At 41.8% G+C, this 17,589-nt stretch overlaps 1 protein-coding gene across 1 annotated transcript in view; it reads right to left on the bottom strand.

Moving 5' to 3' along the window:
- The window catches only part of LOC101837650 (zinc finger protein 91), a 32,325-nt gene extending 16,130 nt beyond the window's left edge, over window positions 1–16,195 (bottom strand). The window contains exons 1-5 of the mRNA XM_040757907.1: window positions 15,697–16,195; window positions 10,952–11,078; window positions 10,192–10,287; window positions 7,032–8,196; window positions 158–317 (exon numbers count right to left, since the gene is read on the bottom strand). Of these exons, the coding sequence (XP_040613841.1) occupies window positions 158–317; window positions 7,032–8,196; window positions 10,192–10,287; window positions 10,952–11,075 (1,545 nt within the window). The 5' untranslated portion in view covers window positions 11,076–11,078; window positions 15,697–16,195. The remainder of the gene's footprint in view (window positions 1–157; window positions 318–7,031; window positions 8,197–10,191; window positions 10,288–10,951; window positions 11,079–15,696) is intronic.
- Between the last annotated feature and the right edge of the window lie 1,394 nt (window positions 16,196–17,589).

The raw sequence follows: 17,589 nt of genomic DNA, 5'->3' as shown, positions 1-17,589 counted from the left end.
TCGCCCTCTCCCAGCCCTGACCTGCAACCTCCCGCGTCCCAGCCAGTTCAGCAAGCACCTCCAAGGCAGTTTCTCAGCCCTCCCACCCAGCCCAGGTCCGCTCCCTCCAAGACGGAACCCGCACAGAGCCTCAGACTGCGCTGCATCCTGGACCAACCTTCAAGGCAAAGACGCAGCAGGAGACACAGCAGGACTCGAGCCCAACTTTGGGGTAGGTGCACCAGTTCAAAAACGAAAGCTCAATTGCTATTTCCTGGACGGCTACTCGTGATGTCACAATTTGGTGGACTACATTACCCAGAAGTCTTTGTAGGCAGCTTCCCGGAAGTCGGATGTAAATTCACATACCCACACCCGTTCTTGTATTTTGTTTGTACTCTGCTCTAATGTAGACTTTGTCTTAATACGCAGTACTGGAAATAAAGAAATAACCCTTGTTCATCTTTAGTGAACCTCTGTGTGAGCTAAATATAGATCAGTGCCCACAGCTTGAGAAACAGTTTTTGTGTGAACTTTGGAACTCATACTGAATTAAGTTGGTCAGGGACACAGAGCATACAAAGCATTGATCAAAGTTGGAAGTCTGACTCCCTAACATTTATTTGCAAAGAACTCCCATAATCCATCGCAGGATTTCCCCACCAATCCTTAAGTCCCATGAAAAACTTTCAGATGCTAATATACATAAAAAATTCAGCTGCAGTGGGAGCTCTGCTAAAATGATACCAACATCCACCTGGTCTTTCACAAAGTCATGAACATATACACTGTTCATAGTTCATGTTTATCTCCCTGCTCCCATCCCAACTGGAGGGGCGCGGCTCCTGTCTCAAACAGGTGTGCGTAATGACCACCGACCCATTATCGATTATTGGAATTCCCTATGCAGAGCTTTGGTCTGTTTCGTTCAAGCTCCTTTGCCATCTCTGATTCTGAAAATCTTCCTATGTGACAGTATGTTGGAAGTCAGACCATGTGCCTTGAACTTAACCTCAGTTTCTCAAAATCAGGAGACAGATAGCAGAAGTATCAAACAACCTTATTGAAATTTGACAAACAAATACGTTATTCTGCACCATAACCTCTACCTAGCAGCCTTGGAGAGTTTCACTTTGATCTCTGTTTAGGAAAGGCAATGCATTCTCTGTGTCCCATTAGACTGAGAGTTGCCAATATGTAAGTAGTTGTCTCAGATATTCTACTCACGAGGTCACATGGCTTTGGTGGATCTTTATTGAATCTCCAGTTACCTTCAAGGAACCCAGTGCAAGCTGCACAGACTGGAAACTGGACTGCTTTGTTGTACTCACATCCTGAGGTGAGGGAGGCCAGAAAGGACAGCCAGTAGTAGCTAGCCTAACCAGCCAGGGAGGCCAGGGCCCAACTCACAGTGGCTGTGTGGTGTGTAACCTGTTCGTTTGTTTGTTTCTTCAAGATAGGGTTTCTCTGTATTGTTTTGGAGGCTATCCTGGAACTTGCTCTATGGACCAGGCTGGCCTCGAACTCACAGAGATCCACCTGCCTCTGCCTCCCGAGTGATGGGATTAAAGTGAGTTCTGGGATTAAAGTCGTGTGCTTCCGATGTCCAGCAGTAACCTGGTTTTTTGTTTGTTTGTTTGTTTTTAATGTTAGAGCGCCCCTTGTCTGTGTGCCTCTCCAGTTAGAGAAGCTATACAGGGTCCTAATGCCTTCTCTTTCTAAGGGCTCCAAGCCTACTTCCTCTAACTGTGATAGGTTATTTCTTCTGTCTTGAGATTACTTTGCTTTATGCCTATGGTCTGCCTTGGTTTCTGCCTCAACAAGCCTGGCTACTCTTGTTTATGTTTCTATTTATACCTTTATAGGAAACAACTGTCCTTTGTGTATGGACAACATTACAAATCTATTTGCCTTTTGAGGCTGCAGGGGATATGCAGTATAACCAGGATATCCTGACAGGGCCTAAGTTAATTCATGCTCCACTTCTTTTAGCTACCTTCAGATCTTTGATTTTTATGAATGGGCAGGAACTGGGTCCTTAGAATCATTTTTCCTGAGGCAACCTGTCATTTGACAAAGTTTAACAACCAGTTAATTAAGTAGGGCCTGGTCATTAGAGCAGGTGTAGCAGGAGAGACGGGAGCAGCAGACATTCAGCAAGTATTTCCCCTTAAACCCTTGTGATGTCACAGGGTGAACATAGAATTTACTGTCATAGAATCTGTGTGCCATCTGAAGGAAATGGTTCTCCTTGAGCCCGGGGGTGCCCTGTCATAAGAGCATTGTAGCATTAACATCTTTAGGAGTAACAATCTATTTCCTAAACCAGGATTTTTAAAATTATAATTAGACTTGATTTTTAACTTTATGTCATATTAGACAAATTAAGTTATGTGAGGTATGTACTTTAGGGTGTACTTCAACAGCCTAAAGAGGAGTATAGAATGAGAGATATAATTGGATTCTCCTTCCCACTCATCTCTGTGAGTAAATTTCATTTATATTTAGCATGACTAGAAACACAATTCTGGACACATTAGAGACATTTAGTCACCTAGAAATCAGCGATTGTTAATGTTTAGGTGTTAATTACCCCCTGTTAACAGTTAACAGTACATTAGTAAACTTGAGATTCAGATGACTTTGGGATCTGTATATGCAGTAAAATAAGACCTGCCTCTACAGTGTTTCATACTTGAGGATCACATATCCACTAATCAAAAACATCCTTTCTGCTGAGTGAGTGCAACTGGTTTGGGTCCTTATTTCAGTGTGATGGCAATATGTATGACATGACAGATAGGTACATCTGAGAAATGCTGTTCTGAATGTAAAGGAAATAAGACATTCTTTATTCTGGATTCAAATATGACTGAAAATGTGTTCTTTTAGCATTTTCTTGAGAGATAAACACGCATGCCCATTCATCCCAGACTAGTACCAATGTAAACCATATCACCAAAGTCCAACCTGGAGATTATTATACACTCAGGGGAGATGTTATTACAGGTGTCGGGATGACACCACAGGGAAAAATAACGGTAACTGTACTATAGCCCAGATCTCAGATTCAGGGCACCCACAGGATCAAGCTTCAACAATGTAAAGCTTTCCTGAAACATTTATAATTACAGAAGAAATTCATCAATCAAAGCAAGTTTCAAACACACAGCTTCAACAAACTGGTGGGGAGGTTTCAACAAAGAGAAGTCTCTGCTGTTCTGTGATGACTTTTTTAGCATTTGTGCTCTTGGAAGTTAGATGTTCATGTTGACATTGCAAATAATTAACTTAATATTCTCCACTATGGATTCACTTCATTTGGATTAAGATCTGAATTGCTGCCTTTTGCAGGGAACATCACATTGTCCATTCTTTTGGTATTCCTCACAACCCCACGGGACAGGCTATTGTGGAGCGCACCCATGCCACTCTCAAACAGTATTTTAAGAAAATAAAAAAGGGGGAGTATGTTACCTCCCCCAATATTCAGTTATCCACCATACTTTACATTTTAAATTTTTTGACCATAGACCGTAATAATTTCTCTGCTATGGAGAGACATTGGAACAAACCCTCCCAGTCCTTGGGATGGGTCAGATGGAAGGACTTAATTACAGGAAAATGGCAGCCACCCACCCCCCTATTAGCTAGGGTCAGAGGGGCTGTTTGTGTTTTCCCTCCAGGAAGTGAGAAGCCCATTTGGGTCCCCGAACGGTGCATCAAGCATGTCGACCCCAATACTACTCCGGATACTAGGAATGCTCACCATGATAAAGATGATCCAACCATTGCTGAACACTCAGGTAAGGGAAATATGGGCATTGGTGAGGACTTCCCCCCCATGTTGATGCCAGTTAGTCATTCCAGCTCCCTGTTCATCAAATTTTATAACACCAATAATACATTGGGAGCGGCTGCCGCCAATGAGATTAAAAAGTCAGAAACTAGACATTCTGAGTTTCCCCCTCCTAAGCCTGATACCAGGGTCAGAAAGTAGGGGAATCCAAGAGATTGCCAGCGGCATACGCCTTTAATACCAGCGGCATACACCTTTAATCCCAACACGCCTTTATGAGGGAACATCCTGGGTTGAAAGTTGGATTGAAAATGGGTGAATAGCCGGGCGTTGGCAGCACATGCCTTTAATCCCAGTACTCGGGAGACACAGGCAGGCAGATCTCTTGAGTTCAAGGCCAGCCTGGTTTACAGAGCAAGTTCCAAGACAGCCTCCAAATAATACAGAGAAAAAAAAAATTGGTAACAAGCTGGGCAGTGGTGGCACACGCCTTTAATCCCAGCACTTGGGGAGGCAGAGGCAGGCGTATCTCTGTGAGTTCGAGGCCAGGCTGGACTGACAGCCTCAAACAATACAGAGAAACCCTGACTTAAAAAAAAATGGGTGAAAAAAAATTTTGTAACAGTAAAGAGGTACTGGTATTAAGTAAAGAAAAAGAAAAAGAGAAAGGGATATAGAATGGAAATTTTTGTTTACATTTAAGTTCTATTTTGTGAGTCATCTCTAAAAACTTTTGGCCAAAAGCTTAGCCTCTCCACCTTGCATCTACAGTTACAAGGAGTAGGTACAGCTGTACCCCATGACTGTAGCTCAAATGGAGGAATGATAAAGAACATACAGGACTTTTTAACCTCTTAGTTCAAGGATTGGCTGGAGTTGTTCCTTTATATAGATTTCAATTAAGGAAGCTTCATTGCAACAGACTAATCATGACCTAGGGAAAAAGGATGACTGAAAGATGCATGTATGTTCTGAATGTATGGTGTGGCCACACCGGTATGTATGAAATGTGATTGTGAATGCGTGAGTGTGAACTGCTTATATGATTAAAAGGATACTTAAATCCCTTCAAAAATAGTTAAGAAGCTACCTAGATTGCTTTAAATATAGTCAAAAGGAACATCCAGCCAGTCTGTTAATGTTTTAACAGAAAAATTTAAGATGCAAACGAGGCCTTGTCAGCTAGTGAGAGCTCTACAGGTTAGATTGGGAAAGACTGCTCACCGACTTCAAATAATTTTCAAAAGTTATTTGGACACAGTATAGTTTACAGTCTTTGAGTGATTTTCAGAAGTTTTTGGGAAATATTTAATGGATATGTCCCTTTTAATGGGCATCTACAAAAAATCTAAGTAGTAATCCCAATTTACCTAGATAGTCAACCAAGGAGGGTAGACAAATCCTTCTACTATTATGGTCCAGCTTCAACAGTTCAAAAAATTTTTAGAAAATAAAAAAGGGGAATGATATCCCCAGTCCCCACATGACTCATCAAATAATACACTCCTCATTTAAAAATTTTATAATGTGAATGCCAGTGAGCTTCAGACAGATTCTGGCATGATGGAACTTGAGCAACCATTGCTCAGGTCAAATGGAGACATCCATGCACTAAACAGTGGAGAAGACCCTAATTTGGGGTCGAGGGCATGTTTGTGTTTTCTTGCAGGAAAAGAATAAAGCTTCGGCAGCTGTCAGACCATTTAGTGAGATGCATGGAGCAGAGAAAAACTGGACCTGAGACCATGGGAGCATACCTAAGCCAGTTTGAGTGAGATCTCCTAAATCAGTGTTCCTGACCCTTGATGTCATCGAATCTAGAGCCCAAGAAAGAAAGGAAACAGTCGGTTCGAGATTTCCAGTTTCTCAACAGACCTGCTGCATCAACCTTCCGGACCCATGAGTTTTCATCGTGAAGCCAACAGAGAAAAAAGGACCCATTTAAAACATTTGGACATTGGTATGGACTGTGATGAGGGGCAAAAGCCTCTTTTCAGTAATTGAACAGGACATGGTCACTTGAAATATCAGACTTGATGGTTCCTGTTTCTGGAATCACGACTAGGCCAGTGTATTTTTCTAGAGAGATGCAACTTGTCCTAATGGGACAAAAAGGAGACTTTGACTCAAGTCGCATAATCAGCTGACGTTAAATCAACAAACTGCATCACCACAGGAACAAATTGGTGCTCTGTGGATAGTGCAACAAGCCTATTGTTCATATTTTTCATAATGCTACATGTGTAACATCAATGGTTGTACCTAATGTATCTGTGCAAGTGCACTTTCTAAATGCTTTCCTGAGCAGATCTTGGAACGATTGTAAACTTTATCAAATTGTAAATGTAAAGCACATGTGGGTTACCCTTGTAACAGAATGTAAATCACGTGCAGGTTACCCTTGTAACAGACGAAGGCTGGTAGAATGTTATGGCCCAGATCTGGTGATGGGTACGGTGATGGAGAGGCGATATGTCAATGGGGGTCCTGGGAATGGTGGCAGTGGCGGTAGGCATTCTGGCTTTATGCCGAGCTCAAACGTGCCTTGTCCCAGAGGCAAGAGATCCGTAACCAAGTATTGCTTAGCTTAGCCCATGGCAATCCCGATAGCCATAAAGCCTTACTACAGATGATTCTAAGGTTGGGGCGCTCTGTTGACAGGCAACCTGTGGGGAAGACCCCTCCCACCTAAGACAGGAGTTCAAGGTCCCCCAAGGACAGGAAAGGGATAGTGACCCTACTTGACCTAAGCCAGGAGTGCCTCATTTAAAAATAAAAAGGGGTGAATTGTGGGAACACCAGACCTTGAGCAGAGACCCACTTCCCCTTCTGTCTGGGAGTAGGCAGCTGTAAGACAATGTTTACTAAAAACATGTTTACTAAAAACAATACAATGCCCGGGGCAATAAGTTCCTGGAAAAGGCCTGCCCACAGAAACCGCCCTGACCTCGACCTTGTCCAAAGACTAATCACCTCTTCTGACACGCCCAGACCAGTTTTTGGGGTCAGAGCAGAACCAGCCAGGGTAGAGGAGAGAACAGAAGCTTCTCTGGAGGGAGCCTTTCTTAGGAAGTTTTCTTGAACCTTTTTGGGGCATGCTTAAAGTTTTCTTTACATCGTTGAATGAGTCTCTGTGTTGTCAATCCCCGACACCCTCCGCACGTTCTCAGACACAGGCTGCGCAGCAGACGTGACACTGAATGAATAGCAAAGATTTTTACCACATTCCCCATACTCAGAGTTTTATTCAGAATAAGTCAGTTGATGTGTCTTAAGGTCTGAAGAAGTAAACTTTTTAAGACATTTATAGGATTTCTCTCCTGTATGAACTATCATATGCCGAGTAAGGCTATAAAGATTAACAAAGGCTTTGCCACAGTCTACACATTTGTAGGGATTGTCTTCAGTGTGAATTGCTTGATGTCGTCCAAGACACGAAGATGAGGAAAAACATTTGCCACACTCTTCACACTGGTAAGATTTTTCTCTAGTATGAACTCTCTTGTGTCTCCTAAGAGCCGAGTGATAACGAAAGGCTTTGTGACACTCCTCACACTTGTATGGTTTCTCTCCAGTGTGAATTGTTTGATGTTCCTGAAGGCTTGCAGAACAGGAAAACCGTTTGCCACACTCTGCACACTTATAGGGATTGTCTTCAGAATGGAACGTTTGATGTCGTCTAAGGGATGAAGATGAGCAAAAACATCTGCCACACACTTCACACTTGTAGGGGTTGTCTTCAGAATGAATCGTTTGATGTCGTCTAAGACATGAAGATGAGGAGAAACACTTGCCACACTCCTCACACTTGTAGGGTTTCTCTCCAGTGTGAACTGTCTTGTGTATCCTAAGAGCTGAATGGAAACGAAAGGCTTTATGACACTCTTCACACTTGTATGGTTCCCCTCCAGTATGAACTTTGTGATATTCCTGAAGGCTTACAGAACAGGAAAATCTTTTGCCACATTCTTCATACTTGTAGGGATTTTCACCACAATGAATTCTTTGATGTTGCTTAAGGAATGAAGGATAGCAAAAGGATTTGCCACACTCTTCACACTTGTAGGGTTTTTCTCCAGAATGAATTCTTTGATGTTGCTTCAGCATTGAAGGATAGTAAAATGACTTGCCACATTCTTCACACTTGTATGTTTTTTCATCAGTATGATTTTTCTGGTGAATAAAAAGCGATGAGCGTGTATTGAAGGCCTTATGACATTCTTTACACGTGTAGGGCTTTTTTCCAGTGTGAAGTCTCTCGTGTATAGAAAGTGCTTTATGAGAACTAAGGGCCTTGCCACATTCTTCACATTTGTAGGGTTTTTCCCCTGCATGAATTCTCTGGTGTTTAATAAGGACTGGTTTAGGTTTATAATCAGTGGCCTTGCTATAATTGTTACAATCACTGGGTATTGTTCCTGTTGGACAAAAATTGAGATATGAACAAAAGGTAGGAAAAGTTCTTTATGCTTATAAGGCTTATCTTTAAATTAAAGATATTTACTCCTCATACATATTAAAGCATCAATGAAAAACTACTATTTCAACACTTATATACACTGAACATAATTCACAAAATAAAGAAGATGGAACAATCTATACTTCCACTGCAGTAAGAGTACAACCAAATAAGGCATAGACATAATGCCATATTATTCAAAGTTAAATAGCTAAATAACTTTAAAGGGTATTTTATTAATAGAAATAAGCCCATTAAACAATAGAGATGTTAAATGTCTGAACATCCATGAAATTATAAAGTAGTCAAGTCTAGAAAACAGAAAGTTAATTTTGATTATGTGATATTGGACTAACATCAAAATATACCATTGTAATCGTAAGTGTTTTATTTTGAAAGACACAAAAGCTACATTGCATGCCAAATAGACTATCTCTAGCAAGATTAAATAATATAGCCTAAGGATTTAGGACAGTATTTTATGTTTTATTATTGATGACTAGAAAATACATACCTGAAAGATATCAAGTCATAGCAAAAACTTCAGGTTCATTGGTGAATAACAGAAATTTTCCTGAGGATTTTTGTCAATGAACAGGTAAAAAAATTACCTATGTCTTTGTTTTTTGTTTTTTGATACAGGGTTTCTCTGTGTAACTCTGGCTATTCTGGAAACTGGTATGTGGATGAGGCTAGACTTGAACTCAGAGACCTACCTACCTCTGCCTCCCAAGTTCTGGATTTTATGCAGTGGGACACCAGGCCTGGTGATAAAATTACCTATTTCAAGATTCATTCATTTACAAGATTAAATAACCTTTGAGCACTGAATGGAAAGAGACAATGAACACGGCATAAAATGGAAGACCTATGTTTGTTTCCCCATGAGAACAAAATGAACAGAACCAGAGCTCTTAGATGTTTTTTTTTGTTTTGTTTTGTTTTTTTTGGTTTTACGAGACAGGGTTTCTCTGTATTGTTTTGGAGGCTGTCGGTCCAGCCTCGAACTCACAGAGATCCGCCTGCCTCTGCCTCCCAGTGCTGGGATTAAAGGCGTGCGCCACCACCGCCCGGCACTCTTAGATGTTTTTAATCTCACACTGTACTGATGTGTTTTATCAATGTGTTTTATCCACCTACCAAAATATATATGGTACACAAAACACACGATTATAGGCAATGCTCATTTCTAAATAACAATACAGCATAGCAAATCACAAAGCACTAAAAAAAAAACTACCTCAAACCTACAAAATTCTGAAAACTTATTGATAAGCTGTTAAACACATCCTCGTAGTTGCAGACAGTTTTAATCTTCAAATATCCACATGGCATGCATATTAAATCCTTATTATTGAGGAAAGTATGTAGAAAACTTCTATCATTCACAAAGAACTCAGATAACACTGATTAACCTGAGAGTAAATGATGCAAAAGAAACTTAGGAGCCAGGCGTTGGTGGCGCACGCCTTTAATCCCAGCACTTGGGAGGCAGAGGCAGGTGGATCTCTGTGAGTTCGAGGCCAGCCTGGTCTACAAGAGCTAGTTCCAGGACAGCCTCCAAAGCCACAGAGAAACCCTGTCTCGAAAAACCAAAAAAAAAAAAAAAAAAAAAAAGAAACTTATATGTGAACCTACTGTATTACAATGACTTCATACCACGGTCTATAGAAAAGTGTATACACGTCCAGGCATTTCTCACATTACAATGTTGACTCAACAGAAAGAAAAACCTTGGAAGTTTCTGGAAATACACAGCTCACCATTGGGGAATTACAAAGTTTAAGAGACTTAAAATCTCACAAACATCTGAGAGATGTCCTTTGACAACAAAAACTGGAGATACCTAAGGAATTATCTCCACAACAATACAGGTTTTAATGCACATGCAAAAGCCTGCCTTTTTGTTGGATATTTAGACCTCTCTGTCCCTGAAACCTTCATTCCTACCCACCTGGATGAACAGGGGCTTCTGCTTGTATTTTCACATCCCAAGGTCCTTGTCTTTGCTCCAGAAATGTCACCAGGAATGGCTTAGAGACAGCAAGACCTGTTTGTAGGAAAAGGGAACAAGATTGTTTGGGTGTTTTTTACCGGGAATTGGCATGCCCTTTCCAGTACACTGTTTATAGGAAAAGATATGTTGTAATACATGACTGCAGACAATCAGTTCCTTAGATGTTTTCTCATAGGACCACTACAATACTGAAAGGAATTTACTATGTCCAGATTTTGAGTCTCATTTAAAGGGAAAGACATTAAAACTGAATTGTGAAACACTTTAATTAACAGGTGTGTGCCATGCCTCATGCTATTGAGTTTCTAACAGTTCCACTAGACTGCAGAATGAAATACATGTTCAGGGGGCTGGAGAGATGGCTCGGAGGTTAAGAGCACTGACTGTTCTTCCAGAGGTCCTGAGTTCAATCCCCAGCAACCACATGGTGGCTCACAACTATCTGCAATTCAATCTGGTATGTAGGCAGAACACTGTATATGTAATAAATAAATAAATCTAAAAAAAAGAAAGAAATACATGTTCAACACTGACAGTTCAAACACTGGAATGTTTTATCTATGGAGCAAGCTCTCTAATTTTTCTTAAATGAAAGATATGAATCTGGCTGTTGAAATGTTCCCGTGAGACACCATTCAAAATGAGGAAGGTATGTGTCGGTGGTGAAATAAGAATTCACTATGGATGAGATCCTCACCCAGGGAATCAAGGTGACTGTAATTCTCCAACATCACATCCCTGTACAGATTCCACTGAGCAGGCTCCAAGCATTCCCACTCTTCTGGAGAGAAATCAATGGCCACATCCCAGAAGGACAGCATTTCCTGAAATACAGACCAGTTTTTAATTCATTAAAACCATAAATTATAGTATTAATACTAAGATGCATTGGGATGGATAGTTCTGTCTACTTTACACTGGCCATTTGAGAAGAAACATAATAGAGAAAATGTGTACCTAAGACTGTATCCTGTGACCAAGCCTAGAGGGTGTTTGTTAATTAGTGATTGATAGGAGACAGCACAGTCCACTATGGGTGGAACCTACTCTGGGTAGGCGATCTTATATATGGCATAGGAAAGCAGGCTGTGCAATTCAGTAAGCAGTGTTCTTCTGTGGCCTCTGCTCCAGCTCTTTCCTTAGTTTCCTGCCTTGATGACCCTCAGGGATGGACTGTTAACCTGAAGTTGCAGTCTAAAATGAACCCTGTAAATGGACATTTCCTGTCCTGACTTCCTAATCTCAAATAATAGACTCAATGGCTGAATATGAATTAAAAATGATCAGCTGATAGCTCAGGCTTATTACTAATTATCTCTTACATCTTAAGTCAACCCTATTCCTTATTTACCCTCTACCACATAGCAGTACCTTTACTAACATGGAACATTAATCTCCTGTCTCTGTGTCTGCTGGCAGACTCCTCAGACTCTGCTCTTCTCCTTCCCATAATCCTTAGTTTGGTTTTCCTCCTATACTTCCTGCAAGGCTAATAGCCAATAAGCGTTTTATCATACCAATTCAAGCGACAATTTTTAGTGTACAAGCAAAACGCTTTCTTCTGCAAGTTGTCATTTGCCATGGTCTTTATCACTGCAATAGAAACCCTAACAGGCATAATGTGCCTGTGGATACAAGTCTAGATTTTGCCCAGGATGAAAGTGTTTCTGACACAGATGAGTAATATTCCTCAGACATGTATGAGGTGGTCACATGAGCTCACAGTGTACTCATCTGTAGCTTGAATTTTAATTTGTCATTTGAGAAGAAACATAATAATAATAAAAGCCTGGAGTCAGATATTGGGGTAAAATACTGAAAGATGAGAGAAGTAAATGAGCCAGCACTAGAGACCTTTTACCTCTACTGAATGCTCAGAACAAATCTCCACAAATCCGCAGACTGAATGCGCTGAGCTTCTATCTCCTCCTGCCTTATATTCCTCTCTCCGTCCAATCCCTTCCTGTCTCCACCTCCCTGGTGCTGGGATTAAAGGTGTGTGACTCCCAAGTGTTGGGATTAAAGGTGTGAGTCACCACTGCCTGGCTCTGTTTCTCTTTTAGACTGGATCAATCTCGTGTAGCTCGGGGTGGCCTTGCCCTCACAGAGATCTGTCTGCTTCTGTCTCCCCAGCAATGTTAGGATTAAAGGTGTGTGCTACCACTGTCTGGCCTCTATGGTTAACTAGTGGCTTAGCTCCACACTCTGGTCTTCAGGCAAGCTTTCTTTGTTAGATCACAAACAAAATATCACCAGACTCATCTTCAAGGAAAGGCAAGGTAAAATATCCTATAAGCCCCGTTGGACATGATCCATTTAAGAGAGATGAAATGTAAAATGAATGCATCCACAAAAGAACATTCATTAGAGCCATGTGCTAATAATATACACCACACATATATACATTTCTCACAGAAGAAAACATAGTGAGGGAGCACATGCTTTTCACCACTTAATATGTATAATCATAAATGTGAAATGCAATGAAAATGCAGATTTTGAAGCAGTGGCTCTGACTGGTGTCCGGGTTTCTGCAGAGTTCAGTAATGGTGTAAAGAGACATGGGTTTGGGCAGGCAAAAGGTAGAATATCAAAGGGAGAAGTCACAGACTAAATATCAATCAAGTATTTGAACATACTTCTTAAAAACTGCAAGAAAAGGGCGGACAACCGAGAATTTACAGTAGAATAGACATCACTCAATCTATTAGTCATTTTCCTTTTCTACCTTTTCTCTGACAGGTACTGATTGATGTGTTAATGATATTCCTAAGGCAGGTTTTGCACATATACATCAGTGTGCTCTGGCTGAGGAATACAACTGCTGATGCGGTTTTCGCTTTTAAAATTTTCTAAATCAAGAATTTGTTTTTAATATCTTACTGAGTAAAGTTACAGAATGACCTATGAGAGTAGTCATACTTGATTTTGCCTTTTTATTGATGCATTAAAATTGTCAACAATATGTGCACTAATGCATTGTTTTGTAAAGGTAAGGTTTGGACTATCTTTCTCAGTTATGGTATGTATGCTCGCCTCATCAAACACAATCCTCCAGGCTTCTGAAAAGCACCCTACATAATGCTTCCACACTGAGTACTGAGGGCAACAGTGGGCAACAGCACTGGGGCTTTTCCTCCTATGACACTGTCCCAGAGCATCCATATTTTCAGAATATCCCCCAAGTCTTCATTTATTGATGTCACTGTTCAATGGGAACAACCATTACATCTCCAGCTTCTGTGAGTTACAATTTCTTACATTTAATATATTAATGAGATCATATATTAGCTTTATCTGCTTGAAAATAATTTCCAGCATCACCAATACTGTCACAATTAACAAGACTTCATTTTTTCTGAATAATTATCGAATTACACTATAAGTACATCATTTTCCCTTCTATCTCCTCATTGCAACTTCTCTCATGTCCTCCAATAGTCCATCTTGAATATATGATGTATTCTCTAATTTTTACTGTTATACACACAGCCATAAATATATATATGTAAATATGAATATGATGAATAATAGGTGGGCTCATTCTGGGGAAGACTAATTAATTCTCCCTCACTTAGCAGTTCTTAGGTGACCCTCCATTCAGAGAAGCCCGTGTACTGCATAAGTGACTTAGTGCTTAAAATACACACTACGCACATCATGAAGGAGTAGCCCCTGGGACTCTGTCCCAACTCTATGCTTACAAACGTGGGGAATGAAAGAGTCATCGGTTTTTGTTTTAAGCCACCAAGACTTGCAATTATATGACTCAGAAAATGGAATAAGTCCTGAAAAAATATGGAACTAAATGTATCTCCTTTGGAAACATGAATTACATAATTATAATGTGAATTTCAAAACATTATCACAAGCTTTGCCTTTTACATTAGATGTTTGACCATATTTGTGGATTAATACTCTGTATATTGTTTCTGAGTCTTCATAAAGCAAAAGTAAGTGGAGTGCATCCAGTACAGATTTGGGACACGCACTCTCATAGAGCTGACTTAATTTCATATATACACTGCAAAGAAAAGAACAAGCGAATGCAGATTTTGAAAGAGTTGGCCATGCAACTACACGCACCTTTCAATTCAAAACATGGCGCTGCATTTGATAATGACTGTAGTGGACACCATAACAGGGAAAGAAGTATGTTCTAGTATTTTCTGACACACACTCAGTAGCCTTTGAATTTGCTATGAAGCAGGGGAGGACCAGAGGGTCCTGCCTCCCCCTCACAAATTCAGAGGTGACAGGGATGTGCAATAGAGTGGACTGGAGTTTCTTTTCTGTCACAGGTCTGTCTATTTTAAATCACAGGAACACACACAGGTCTGTGAGTTCTCCACACCCTGCTGACCTGACACAAAAGCCTGGCACCATAAAACAAGGCCATGAGAGATTTTCGCCTGTTCCTAGGGACCACACTTCTGGACTACCTCACCAACTCAAGGAGAGATCAAGAGATGTTGACACAACCATTGTGGGCCAAGCAGACATCCTGTCTTTATGACAGTTAGTCCACTCTACATTAGGAATGAAGGACCTCTCAAAGATTTAAGACAATCCAGCCCTCAAGGTGAGGCCTGGAGTCAGCATCTCCAGTCCCTTCTCCCTGCTGAGGATCCCTCTGTGTGTGGGCTGCACGTGTGCTCTCTCACCCCTAGTCAAAGCTTTTCTATAGCAGCTGAGTCTGGCAGATCGGTCTGCTGTCTTCCAGAATTTCCCATCTGAGATCTTTGCTGTGCCTTAATTATTTAACTGTCAGAGAAAAGGAACACAATCCAGACTCAAGACCCTTACACCAGGCAGGCTGGAGTACAGGAGGGGTCAGACACCCCGTTTGCTCTAAGACACTGAGAATCTGACAGCATCCATGTGAGAAGGGCTCAGCTCGTGAAGCTGCTTCCCCACCAAAGCTGCTCAGGGAGCTCCCAGTTCCACCTCAGGAGCAGGTAGTCAGCTGACCATCGTTAGCTTGCAGTCCTGGTCACCTCAGCTGACCATCGTTAGCGTCCAGTCCTGGTCACCTCAGCTGACCATCGTTAGCTTGCAGTCCTGCTCACCTCAGCTGACCATCGTTAGCTTGCAGTCCTGGTCACCTCAGCTGACCATCGTTAGCTTGCAGTCCTGCTCACCTCAGCTGACCATCGTTAGCTTGCAGTCCTGGACCTTGCGCTATCGTCTACTCCGCGCTCCCCGGCAGCTCTCCTGTCCCAGAAGCCCAAGGCGGACTCGGGCTGCCCGTCCTAAGGAAACCATCTCTCAGGGCACAGTCCCATCGCCCTCTCCCAGCCCTGACCTGCAACCTCCGGCGTCCCAGCCAGTTCAGCACAGCATCTCCAAGGCAGCTTCTCGGCCCTTGCACCCAGCCCAGGTCCGCCCCCTCCAAGACGGAACCCGCACAGAGCCTCAGGCTGACCTGCACCCTGAACCAACCTCCAAGTCAGAGACGCGGCAGGAGACACAGCAGGGGAGGACTCGCGCCCAACTTTGGACAAAATGCACTTGTACAGAACAAAACCCGGATTAGGATTTCCTGGAAGGCTCTCTGTGACGTCACAACATCACGGACTACATTTCCCAGAAGTCTGCGCGAACCAATTCCCGGAACCAGGTAGAGAGAATTCTACTGTTACTGAATTTGTGTCTAGCTTTCTGCAAGTAGATAGTGGAGAAAGGAGCAGAGTCAGCATTACTGCCCTGTGCAGAGAGGCAGATGTTCCCCTCCTGATTCACTACACGAGATTATGAATGTGAGTCATGCCATTATTAGCCTTGTAAGTTTTCTGGTCCGTATATTGTGATTTTAATCTCACAAGAGAGTTTAAAAATCGCCTTGACTTCGTTTTACTTTAAAGAAGCAGCACAGTAATGTGGGAATGAGAAGTGTCTTTTAAAGATGATTTTGAAACCAGCCGTGGTGTATCTAACCGTGCTCCTAGCTGCTTCTAGGTTGCAGGACAAATGGGTCCTGGATGAAAAGCTGGACTGGAAAATTTAAAGAGAACTTGTATCTAAATAAAAAGGAAAAGTCAAAACAAAAGAAAACGAAACAAAGACAGATGAAAGCAGTCTAGTATATTGTAGGTTTTGTCTTAATAGGCAATCCTACAAATACATACATACATACCTACATACACACATACATACTCCTTGTTCTTCTGTACTGACACCGTGTGACCTGACTCCACAGCTTGTGAAAGAGTTTTGTGTGAACATTAGTGTCCTACAGTGTAGAGGATTGGTGATGGACACAGAGACGGTATAGTCACTGAACAAAGTTAAATGTCCAACTCTGACATTTACTTGCAAAGATCTCCCATAACCCATCTCAAGATTTTTCCACCTGTCCTTCTGTCCTTGAAAACTCTCAACTGTTACTCTATGTAAGCAATTTAGTTTTTGTGAGAGCTCTACTAGAATTTTACCAGTGTTTTCATGGTTCTTCACAAACTCAGGTCCACATTCACCACCAGCAGGGCTGGGAACTCATGCTCACCTCCCAAGTGAAGTGACATGCCCTGGATCACAGACTCAGGACTGAAGCACAGATAGCCCCAGTGTAGAGTTTTCCATATTTCTGCCATGAGGTTCCATATGGTGAGGTTCCAATTCCACTTAGCCACCACCTGCATGCTCCATGACATGTGACCACACAGGGACTGTTAGGAGGGACACTGAACATCTGACCACTTATATGGTGAAGCAGTTCTCTCTAATAGTGCTACAAAGCTCCATGTTGACCTACACGTTGCTGACCCTGGAGAAACTTTCTTAGAAGTGAAGTTTTGAGCATGAAGCTGCTATAAGGGTCTTCACCTTTCAAATGAAATTGCACTTCCACAAGCCAGAGACTTCCTTCGATGTGCCCTTGGCTCAGAGCAAATCAATGTGGGCTCTGTACAAAGTGCCTGGATTCCCCAAACTGGAGTTAATCTCTGAGAATTGCAGCTGATTTCACATTGTCTATAACTTTAAAGTTACCGTGGTTTAGAAGGAGATTAGTACCTATAGGTCCAAACAATTGAGTGCTTGTGCCTCAGATGGAAGGAATTGTTTTTGAAGGATTAGAGGGTTTGTACTGTGTCACTGGGGGTGGGCTTTGGAGTTACAGGATCCTATGCATTACCTGTCTCCTAATGGGGATCAAGATGTGAGCTCTCTGCTCCTGTTCAAGGATCATGCCTGCCTACTTGAAGCTGTGCTCTCTATTAGAGAACTTTTACACAATGGAACCATGAGCCACAAATGATTTATGTGTTTTCTTACAGCAAATTAAAAGACACTCTATTCTGTGGTTTTCCAATAGAGAAGAGAAGGAATGTCTAC

The sequence above is a fragment of the Mesocricetus auratus genome, unplaced genomic scaffold (genome assembly GCF_017639785.1).
Source record: "Mesocricetus auratus isolate SY011 unplaced genomic scaffold, BCM_Maur_2.0 Super-Scaffold_100015, whole genome shotgun sequence".
Lineage (NCBI taxonomy): Eukaryota > Metazoa > Chordata > Mammalia > Rodentia > Cricetidae > Mesocricetus > Mesocricetus auratus.
The sequence above is the reverse complement of the archived record's forward strand: the minus strand, read 5'-3'. Positions and strand labels throughout refer to the sequence as shown.